The sequence below is a fragment of the Budorcas taxicolor genome, chromosome 18, assembly GCF_023091745.1.
Source record: "Budorcas taxicolor isolate Tak-1 chromosome 18, Takin1.1, whole genome shotgun sequence".
Classification (NCBI taxonomy): Eukaryota; Metazoa; Chordata; class Mammalia; order Artiodactyla; family Bovidae; genus Budorcas; species Budorcas taxicolor.
The window spans coordinates 52,753,077-52,764,775 of record NC_068927.1 but is presented as its reverse complement, the minus strand read 5'-3'; the positions used below and the strand labels follow the sequence as shown (position 1 = coordinate 52,764,775).

Below are 11,699 nucleotides of genomic sequence, written 5' to 3'. Positions count from 1 at the left end.
ATGGGGACCCCCTCAGGCCCTCCCCGCAGATGGTGCATCCCCTGGAACAGGCTCCTGCTGGCAGGTGAGAGGGGACAGCTTTCAGGGAGGGGGCAGAGACTGGAGAACGAGAGCCTGGCTGGTCTCTGGGGGAGACGGGGCTCTGAGAGGGGACAGGGGGCTTCTGTTCAGACCTGAGGGCAGAGGGCAGCGGACCGGGGAGGGAGGGGCTCAGCCACAGGAGCCTCTGCATGAGCTAGAGCTGGTGAGGGGCGGGAGGACTCAACTGCTGTAGGTTTTATCAATTATTCTTCACTGAGCAGTAACTGTTGAAAACTGATGATGATAATAATAATTTATGTCTTCATTTCACTACAGAAAAAGACATAACCAGGACAGTAAACACTGTCCTTACCCGGCACCCTTAGAAACTGACAAATAAACACCAGGCTGTGGAATTGCTGGGAACTCTCCTTCCTTCATCCCCAGGTACTAATGTCTGGAGCCTGGTCCAGGCCCTGCGTTTCAAGCAGGATCAGACAAGCCCCTGCTCTCATGGAGCCCGCGGAGGAAGGGAGGAAGGGGAGGAAGACAGACAAGCAGAGAGATGGAGAGTGTGCTGGCAGGTGCTCCAGGCGTCACGCAGGAACCCGAGCTGGGAAGGGTCAGCAGTGAGCACGGAGGGTCTTTACAGCAGCTGGTCGTTGTTGGGGGCATCTCCCAAGAGGCCCTGAGTGTGAGCAGGCGTGTGAGGGCTGCGAGGGGGTGAGCCAGGGACAGCTGGGGAAGCAGAGGAAAAAACGAGCCCAGAAGCGCTGAAGTGACCGAGGGTCATGCTGCAGATGTTGAAACAGTAGGACACACATACATACACACATAAGCACACACACACACACACACACACACACACCCAAGGCGGAGGGATGAAGAGATCTGTTCAGGACCCAGGCACCATTTTTCCATCCCAGCACACAAGTCAGAATATTAACTGGTTTCTCTCTCTTCCCTTCTAGTCTCACTCTTAAACTTCTGGCCCCCGCCCACCACTGGACAACTCCCTGTTAAACTGTTGCCCCACCTTGCCACAGAAGGGACAGATGTTCTCCTACTTGCCCACAGTCTGCCAGAGAAGCCTCTAGGCTATGCCTGCCTGGCACAGAGGAGAAAGGGTAGACAGCACCCAGCTAATTGCATCATACAGAGTAGATTCTAATGCAACTACCAAAGGCTCTGCCCACAGTGGTCGGGAGACACTTTACCCCAACAGGACCCTGCTGATCCAGAACGTCATCCAGGAAGACACAGGACCCTACACCCTGCCCGTTGCAAAGAACGATTTACAGACAGAAAGACAAATCGGACATCTCTGTGTATACTGTGAGTGCTTCCTCTCTGACCTCGGAGTTTGGGGGGAGGAGGGTGAGTTCTATTCACACACTGTGGCGTTAAAATGTGGAGCTGAGACTCAGAACACCTCCTACATGTGGTGGATCAACAATCAGAGCCTCCCCAGCAGCACCAGGCTGGAACTGTCTGAGGACCACAGGATTCTCACTGTACTTGCTGTGACAAGCAATGACAGAGGACCCTATGTGTGCGAGGTCAGGAGCCCAGTGAGTGTCAGCCACAGTGACCCATTCACCCTGGATGTCCTCTGTGAGTAACCTCTGTTCCTATGTGGTCCAGGCTGCCTACCCAAATCCATGCTGCCAGAGGCCAGGCCATACCCATCCCTGTCAGGCCTAGGCACACGGACTCCCACTCCTGGACACTGAGACTGGCCGTGACTTCCTGTTTCAGGCAAGTTCAGGCAGGCCCACCTTAAATCAAGATGGAGAGGGAAGGGGCTGCTCTGTCTTGAGGAGCTGAGGATCACCAGAATATAATGGGAGAAACAGATGAATATGTCAGATTCACAATGAGTGAGCATGAAGGGGAATGATGAGAAATTCTTCAGACATGCGTGTGAACAGCTCAGAAGAACCTTTGGGGCCCTAATACAGACCAAGAATTTCCCTTCCCTCTGATTGCACCACGTGTGGCTTTATGCTCTTTGCTTCAGATGGCCCGGCTGTCCCCACCACTTCCTCCTCAGACTCCTGTTACCATCGAGAGGAAAACCTCACCTCTCCTGCCACACAGGATCCTTGGCTTGTCAATGCGAAGCCCCAGAAATACGCCCAGGTTCTCTTTATCCCCAACCATACCGTGTACTCTCAGACCCAACATTACCTGACAGGCCTGGATAGCACCACAGTCAGAAAATCAGGGTCTCTAATAAGTGGTCCCTGGAGCATTCTGACTGAGTCTCAGGTGGAGATCTCTCTGGTTTTCTTTCTTTTTTTCCTATCTTCTTTCTCTCTTTCAAGAGAAGGTTGGAGGGGTGAGAGGGAGAAAGAGGCAGAGACAGAGAGGTGAAGTGACCCCATGGACTGTATAGTCCATGGAATTCTCCAGGCCAGGATACGGGAGTGGGTAGCCTTTCCCTTCTCCAGGGGATCTTCCCAACCCAGGGATTGAACCCAGGTCTCCTGCATTGCAGGCGGATTCTTTACTCAACTGAGATATGAGGGAGGCCCAGAGAGAGAGAAGGGAGTGAGAAATAGAGACGTGGGAGAGAGAAAGAGGGAGAGAGACCCAGAGCGAGACTTCTCTGGTCTTCTGAAACATCCGGGAAGTAATTATTAACCAAGCTGTGTCCCATAGACAGTCCCCTAGTTTATAGAAGGACTAGTCTTTACAGCCTTTTGTTAAAACCATAACCACTTCTCTCCAGAGATTTCGTTCACCATGATATTCACTCCACAGGCCAGGATTAAAAGACTTCTTCAGATTAAGAAATCATTCAACTATAATCTCCCGTGGTCCTAAGACCATGAAAACTAACCTGATCATCTTCATTCCCAACTAAATTATTTCACAAATGGGAACACGTTCCTTAAAAATATAAAGCTGTTCTGGTTCCTTAATAATATAAAGTTGTTCTGCCCCAAACATGGAGAGGGCTGGCAAGCCTGCCTCCCCAAAATAAACAGATGTGTGAAGGTCCATATAGTCAAAGTTATGGTTTATCCAGTAGTCAGGTAAGGATGTGAGAATTGACCATAAAGAAGGCTGAGTGCCAAAGAATTGATGCTTTCGAACTGTGGTGCTGGAGAAGACTTTTGAGAGTCCCTGGGGAGTTGGTGATGGACAGGGAGGCCTGGCATGCTGCAATTCATGGGGTCGCAAAGAGTCGGACACGACTAAGCGACTGAACTGAACTGAACTGGACAGCCAAGAGATCAAATGAATCAATCCTAAAGGAAATCAACCCTGAATATTCATTGGAAGGACTGACGCTGAAGCTGAAGCTCCAGTACTTTGGCCACCTGATGCAAAGAGCCGACTCATGGAAAAGACCCTGATGCTGGGAAAGATTGAGGGCAGGAGGAGAAGAGGGCAACAGAGCATGAGATGGTTGGATGGCATCACCGATTCAATGGACAAGAGTTTGAGCGAACTCTGGGAGATAGTGAAGGACAGGGAAGCCTGGTGTGCCGCAGCCTGTGGGTCACAGTCACACATAACTGAGCAACTGAACAACAATGTACTGAATGAGAGGGGCTAACATTTACTCTGTCACAGATCTTTGGATAGGGTCACGTGGAAGCACCATAGAAGATTTCCACCTGATGATGAGGTTGCTGGATACATGGGCTGAGAAGAGGTTCCCGGGGCTGATACCACAAGCTGTCCAACACTACAATGTTGTTCCAGCAACCAGGCAAGGGTTCCCCTGGTGTGATCTGGGGGTCAGAGGAGATGTGAAGTCATCTCTTTCCCGTTATCACCTGAACAAAGACCCAGGGCCTTCCTCACAGTCGCCTTTACAGAGGTCACTGGGCCCCGAGACTGCGGAGGGAGCAAGGCCCAGGCCCCCGACCCACTCTCAGGCATTTATCTCCTCTGTCTCTCCACAGCCCCAGTGGCACGGCCCTCCCTCCAAGCCAGCAACACCACAGTCACAGAATGTGACGGTCCCGTGGTCCTGACCTGCCTCGCAGATGAGACTGGGGTCGCCATACGCTGGCTCTTCAAAGGCCAGAGAAGATGACAGAGGGGATGAGCCTCACCCCCGACAACAGCACCCTCACCCTAGACTGGGTCAGCAGAGGGGACACCGGGAATTACCAGCGTGAGGTCTCCAGCGGGGGCAACTCCAGAATAAGTGACCCCCGTAGGCTGAGTGAGTGACCGTCATTACCTCCTGTGTTAGTTGCTCGGTCCTGTCTGACTCTTTGCAACACCACAGACTGTAGCCCGCTAGGCTCCTCTGTCATTGGATTTCCCAGGCAAGAATCCTGGAGTGGGTTGCCATTCCTTTCTCCAGGGGATCTTTCCAGCTCAGGGACTGAACCCATGTCTCCTGCATTATCGTCTAATCCTCCAGTGAAGCCCATTTTAACATGGATAACCTTAATTCCACCAACAATTAGCCTGTCATCTCATTTCCTTCACTTCAAGCAATTGGAACGTGTGCTGTCTCTCCCCTCCTCACCCCCTGATTTCTCCTGGCCCTCTGCTGTGAAGCCTCGTTGCCAAGACCGCTGGAAGCAGCGCTAAAATCAGTCCCTGGGACTTCCTGGGCAGCCCAGCGTTGAAGACTGCACCTTCCACTGCAGAGGTTGCCGTGTCCTCCTCCAGGGGATCCTCCCCACCCCGGGACTGGATCCGTGTCTCTTACGTCTCCTGCAGTGGCAGGCAAGTTCTTTACCACTAGTTCCACCTGGGAAGCCCCAGTGAGGTATTAAAGTCTAAATCTCCTTTTTCTTATGTGTACAGTGGTGTTTATATGCACTTACATAAAGTTTTGCGATAGGCTTTCCAATGAAGGTGGAAATCACACAGCAGACGTGTATTCAGGAAGCAGGGCTTCCCTGGTGGCTCAGCTGATAAAGAATTCACCTGCAGTGTGGGAGACCTGGGTTCAGTCCCTCAGCTGGGAAGATCCCCTGGAGAAGGGAAAGGCTACCCTCTCCAGCATTCAGGCCAGGAGAATTCCATGGACTGTATAGCCCATGTGGTCTCAAAGAGTCCAACAGGACTGAGCGACTTTCACTTTTTCACTTTCAGGTGTTCAGTATGTCAGCTGGCACTGCTGTGATTGAAGGCTTGCCGGCACACTTGACTCCACGTCCCTCCCCCTGTCTTTCTTAGTTGCGCCGTCGTCTCTACAGTGGAAGTGACACCATTTCTTCCCAGGATGGGCGGCGGTCATGTGTCGTGAGAGATGGGGGCCTTGAGGACTGTAATTTACGCAACATAAACTCCTACGACTGTGTGTTGTCTGTTGGCCGGTTAGGTCTCTGGTTTGCAGTGCTCTCACGGCCTCTAGTTTCTCACTGAAATTCCCTCTGACTGCCGCATCCATCACTGAAAGCGGGGTGTTGTTGTGTCGCTGTTGTGACCGAGCTGTTTCTCCCCTCGATGCTCTCCATTTTTGATTCACAAATCTGGTGGTGTTAGGTGCATGATGCTTATAATTGTTCGATTTCCTTGGTGAATGGAAAGTTTTCTCAATATGTAAGGTCCTACTTTGTCTCTTTAGGCTTTTTTGATTTCGAGATTATTGTATCAGACACTCATACAGCCACCACAATTCTCTTTTTATTACTATTTGCATAGAATATCTTTTTCCAACCTGACTTCAACCTTCTATGTCTTTGTATCTAAAGTGAGTTCCTTGAAGAGAGGATAGAGATGGGTCATAATTTTAATCCATTCTGTGATTCTCTGCCTTTAATTTGAAGATTGAGGCTATCTATGAGTCAAATACTTCCTGATAGGAAAGAGCTCTGCCATCTCGCTACTTCGTATTTGTCCCATTAATTCCCCTATTTCTTCCTCTTTGGTAGTTAAGTGATTTCCTTTCTTAAATGTCATTTTGATTCTGTTCTTTCCCTGTCCAATGTATTTCAGTTCTTTCATTAGTGGCTAACTTGAAGATGACAATTAATATCTTATACAGGTATATATTGAGTTGAAATACCAATTAGATTCTATAATTTATAATACAATATGTAGTATACATCTCCATTCCCCCCATTCTATACACTTATTGTCATAGATTTCAGCCATCATTATACAATGTATGTCCGTTATATAGATTTATAAATATTGTTTCATGAAATACCTTTGAAATGAAAAAGAAAAACAAGTGATTACAAAAAAGACAATAATATTGGCCTAAATAAGATATTGTGCCACCTTGACCACTGTTCTTTATATATTCCAGTGACTTTGAGTTACTGTCCAATGTTTGTTCAGTCATCTAAAAGGATTCCTTTTACATTTCATATGTGGCTTGTGTCCAGGGAATTAACTCCCTTGACTGTAGCTTATCTGGGAAAGTCCTAATTTGAGCTTCACTGAAGGAGACTTTTCCTGTACATTGCTTTCCTGGTTGACAGTCTTCCTTTTAGGACTTAAAGCAGTGGTCCCAATACCTTCTGGCCCCTTTCCTCTGATGTGGAATTTCATTTTCACCTTATTGAAGATCCACTGTACATGATAAGTCACTTCTCTCTTGCTGCTTTAATCATCCCTCTTTCCCTCGGTCTTTCAGTGATTTGACTATATTCTGTCAGAACACCTGTATCTTGAAAGATCCTTTTTTGGGGTTCCTTAACCACCCTTGGACTGTGAAGAAAGCTGAGTGCTGAAGAATTGATGCTTTTGAACTGTGGTGCTGGAGAAGACTCTTGTGAGTTCCTTGGACTGCAAGGAGATCCAACCAGTCCATCCTAAAGGAGACCAGTCCTGGGTGTTCATTGGAAGGACTGATGCTGAGGCTGAAACTTCAGTACTTTGGCCACTTCATGTGAAGAGTTGACTCATTGGAAAAGACCCTGATGCTGGGAGGGATTAGGGGCAGCAGGAGAAGGGGACAACAGAGGATGAGATGGTTGGATGTCATCACCAACTCGATGCACATGAGTTTGGGTAAACTCCGGGATTGGTGATGGACAGGGAGGCCTGGCGTGCTGCAATTCGTGGGGTCGCAAAGAGTCGGACACAACTGAGCGACTGAACTGAACTGAACTGAACCACCCTTGATATGTAATCTCTCATCTAGTTTAGGAAGTTTTAAGCCATTAATTTTTAATATTTTTTTTCATTGCTTTTTTCTCTCTTCTCCTTCAGGAACTGCCATTCTGCATATGTTTGTCCACTTGATGGAGTTCTGCGTAGTACTTAGCCTGGTTTCACTATTCCTCATTTTTTTTCCTTTCTACTCCCCAGTCTGAATAATTTTTTTTCTATCTTCATGTTCACTGATTCTTCTACCTGCTCAAATGTGCGGATGAATCACTCTTGTAAGTTATTGCTTTCAGTTCTTATACTTCAGCTTCAGATTCTCTTCAACCGTGGATAAATAATTTAATAGTAAGAAAGAACGTGTTCTTCTTGAGGAGCAGGTTCTTCTCAGACCTCTCCAATACGGATACAGCCATCCTCCCACACTAACAACTACAGCACTTTAGACATGAACACTGATTATAAAGCTACCTGGGTCAATCTCAGACAAGCACATTAGGAGTAGAAACACACAAGAGAGAGAGAAGGCTAGTTTTGGACCCTGAGAAGGAAGGCTCATCCCAAGGAGCACTCAGATGGCATCAATCAAGGAGCTGAACTTGTCCTCAAGTTTGATGTGCACTCTTCCCTCTCTAAATGATCAGGACCCACAGACCAAGTCATGTTCTTCAGTAGTCAGTTCCTCCCTCCTAGAATCCCTGTGCACATTCCAAGCTGGGTGCAAACAGGCCAAGTGATATGGGGACAAGCATCCCACGGTCCGTGAATCAGTGGGCAGAGTTTACGGCTCACTGAGGAGGTGGTGCTGGTCCGAGACAAGCAACAGTATCAGGATGGAGGATGCAGGGTCCCATCAGTGTGAGGTGTCCCCCCAGTCAGAGTCTGCAGTTGTGACCCCAGCTCCCCAGATGAGCCCTGTGAATGACCCTCAACACCTTACATCTTCCCTGGTAATTTCACTGGAAGCTGGTGTGTAATGAATGCAAATAATGAGGGTGTGGGGAATCTCCTTTCAGAGCCTGTAGAAGAATGTGTCCAATTAACTGTGCACGACTCAGCTATTCTTGTCGTGGTTTGGTTATTATTTGTATGCAACACACTGGATCTTGTGCTTCAGTTTCCTCACCTGTAAAAGTGGAGACCAGCTGGATCTTAGGGATGGTGTGGGGATGTTCACTAGGAAGATGATGAGATTAAAATCCTTCCCCGGGTACCTACACAGAGTCAGCATGCAAGAAATCTTTTAACAGGTGATATTTTGTTTTTCAACACTGTTGTTTTGGGCTGTAAAGTCAGACAACTTGATTACATTTTGTTTCATCCAGCCCTAGTTCTATGACTTCTGTTGAGTTATTGAACTATTATGTCTCTCAGATTTATGTATGTACAGTGGGGCTCACAACCCCTCCCTCATGGAGGGAGAAAGATCCAAACAGTTGGGTGTAAAGGATTTCCCACTGTGCCAGTCACATGGGAGGACCTAGAAACAGTTGGCTAATATGATTACTACTAATCAGTGTTGAGTGGACTGGAGAGGACCTGCCCTCTAAGATCAACAATAGTGATGGAAAGAAAAAATCACAGGAAGAGGGCATAATGTGAGACGCAAAGAGTCCTTCAAAGGAAAGTGAACAGGACATGGAACTGGCTACAGTGAGAGAATGGAGAGTTAGACCAAACCCAGGGTTTCGAATCTGATTAAGAGGAAAACGATGCAACCACGTGCGGTGGGAGAGTCAGGAGGACACCGTGATGACAAAACAGACAGCCACACAGGCCTCAGAGCATTTCCTTCCTCCTAACCAGGCCCTCTCCCGTAAGACTCCCCTTGGTGTTCCCTCCAGTGAACTTGGACCCCATTTCCCCTCTCTCTTTCTCTTCTGCTTTCAGGGCGAGAAAACAGCCGAGCCCTCAGTGTGGGGGCCATTACTGGCATCGTGATTGGGGTCCTGCTTGTGCTGACACTGCTGGCTGTCCTGGGGCGTTTCATTTTCCTTCACAGGTACAGTGGCATTCCCAGATGCTGCTCCTGCCCCAGGTTGACCCTAGTCCTAGAGGAAGGACACCCCATCCTCCAATTTCCGGCCTGGATCTCCAGGACCTCCCCACTTCCCCACAGATATTCTCTCTCGTCCTTCAGTTCCTGCCTCACCTGGTATTGACCTGTGGCAGCTTCCTTAACACCGTCCTCATTTATTTTGTTATTTAGTCGCGAAGTTGGGTCCATCTCTTTTGCCACTCCATGGACTCCTCTGTCCATGGAATTTCCAGGCAGGAATACTGGAGTGGGTTGCCATTTCCTTCCCTAAGGAATCTTCCTAACTCAGGGATAGAACCCGCGTCTCCTGCATTGGCAAGCAGATTCTTTACCTCTGAGCCACCAGGGAAGCCTCATCTATCAGTTAACACGATTAACACCCCCTCCTTGTCCTAGTTCCCGATATGTAGGCTGGCAGGTAGTAAGTACTCAGAAAAAGGTATCTCTTCCTGTATATTTCAATCCAGCCACTCTATGAGGGGCAGTCACGGGGCCAGGGCCTGAGGGGCATCCTGACCAAGGTCACGCTTGGCCAGAGAGTGGAAGTCTGGACAGGCCAGGTGGGGTCAAATGCCCCCAGCTGGCAGATGCGTTAATGACACCCCGATGCATGAGACAGAACATCGTGCCAGGTCAGCAGGTGGTGAGATGTCTTTACACTTCAGGTCCAGGTGATGGAGACAGAGGACAAGGCTGCTGTCACATTTCAGCAGCTCCTGGGTGAGGGCAGGGGCCACAGCAGCGACACTGCCCTCAGTGAGACCCCAGAGTCGCTGGCTTCCCTTTCCTCCCCATACACTGGCCCTGCTCTCCCCATAAGCATGGTGCATCCACTCAGACAGAGCTCTGGATGGATGGATGCCTTTCACAGAGCCCTGGTCCCTTCGGTGGCCACTTTCTTCTGAACCCTATTAGCCTATGGTCCTGCCCCTCTGGACTCAGGGCAGATACGGCTTCTTAAGGACTTTCCTCAGCCTCCTTGCTGGGCCCTCCCCTCTAAGTGGCCTTGGTGGAGAAAGGAGGAGTCCAGCCTCTCCTTGGACGTGGGGATCCTCCTGTCCCGTGTTCTGACACCAAAGCCTTGACTTCCGTCTACACTCCTCACAAATATGCCTGTTTTGTTTTTCTTCCCTAACCCCAGCTGCCTGCACAACAGCGGGAACTGGCCCCCAGCGTTCACCTCAGGTGTCTGTTCAGCCCAGGACAGCGGGGCACCTGGGCAGGCCCTGCCCTGTCTGTTCCTGCCTGCCTCCCCCAGGGTCTCTGGCCCTTTCTCTGGGGCTTCAGCACAGCAGACCCTGACTGGCTAGTCTGCTTGTCCTGTGGCTTATAATCCTGGGAGGCTCTCTCGCCTTCACTGGGGCCTGAAATTGCCAGTGTCTCTCCCTTGGTGGGGCTCTTTCTCCCATAGTTCTCCGGAAGGTGGACTCTCAGCCTCTCCTGAGAGAATGGGCTAAGCTTCCTCACATGCTTGGTGGTAACTCCTGTCTCCTCCCAGGACGTGGTCCCTCTGGCAGCTCTGTCTCCCAGGTGAGTACATCCCTTCCTTGTCTCTTCTCCCCAGCGTCCCTGCTTCACAGGCTCAGGGCAGGGGGACTGTCCAACCCTGATGCACTGTGCAGACCCCTTTCACTTGAGGGTAGTTGACAGTCGCTCAGTCATGTCCTACTCATGTGACCCCATGGACTGTAGCCCTCCAGGCTCTTCTGTCTATGGAATTTTCCAGGCAAGAATACTGGAGTGGGTTGTCATTGCCTTCTCAGAGGATCTTCCTGACCCAGGGAATGAACCTGGTTCTCCCACACTGCAGGCAGATTCTTTACCTCTGAGCCAACAGGGAAGCTCAATAAGAGTCGTTAAGACATGGCAATTCCCACCATGCCAGGACCTGGATGCGTTTCAGGGACATGACCACCCACCATCTTATCCTGAGGCTCCCCTGGTCCCCTCACTTGGCCTCAAGAGAACCTTGGAGTCCAGAAGGAACCAGCTGGGCCCTGGATTATCAGTCAGGGGAGCCAGGCTAACAAGGGTGGGATACACAGCTCAGATAGGATTTGGGGTGGGGGCTTCAAGCTTGGAGATGGATGCTTGGGGGAAATGACTCTCCTTCCCTCTCCACTGAGGCCCACTCTCTCCCATGCCCCAGGCCTCCCTACCTGATGCCAGGCCACCAGTTCCCATCTACCAGGTGAGTGTATGGAACCAAGTTCTGATCTCATAAGCCCAAGGGGCTGAGGAAATGCCCCCTTTACACCTGGCTATGTTTGGAGGTTCAAGAAATAGGAGGAAAGATGGAAAATGGGATGAAGAGGAGATGGGTCTGGACCAAAAACCTCTGATACAAACAACCCCCCCACAGTGCCACCCTGGGGGACCCAGGGCTGGGAAGTCCCTGATACAACATCTGAGAAGGTTACATGAGCTTGGAGGCATCGGTTTTCTTTTGCAGGAATTACTACGACCCGACACAGACATTTACTGTCTTATCAGCCACAAAGCAGATGTGGGTCCTTAGTTCCCCTTGACACACCTGCTTACAGACTGTGGGGAAGAGCTTATCTGAGACCCAAGACCCGAGTGAGGTCAAGGGGAAGAGCCT

General features: G+C 49.8%; 1 protein-coding gene across 1 annotated transcript; it reads left to right on the top strand.

Annotated features, from left to right (window-relative positions):
* On the top strand, positions 1-11,615 carry LOC128063740 (carcinoembryonic antigen-related cell adhesion molecule 3-like). Its single transcript, XM_052656551.1, is given in 11 exon segments — positions 1-64; positions 993-1,126; positions 1,128-1,635; positions 3,942-4,067; positions 4,070-4,207; positions 7,413-7,421; positions 8,950-9,061; positions 10,254-10,282; positions 10,596-10,627; positions 11,247-11,288; positions 11,550-11,615. Coding segments are annotated over 11 exon segments (1,260 nt in total).
* Positions 11,616-11,699: the final 84 nt, after the last annotated feature.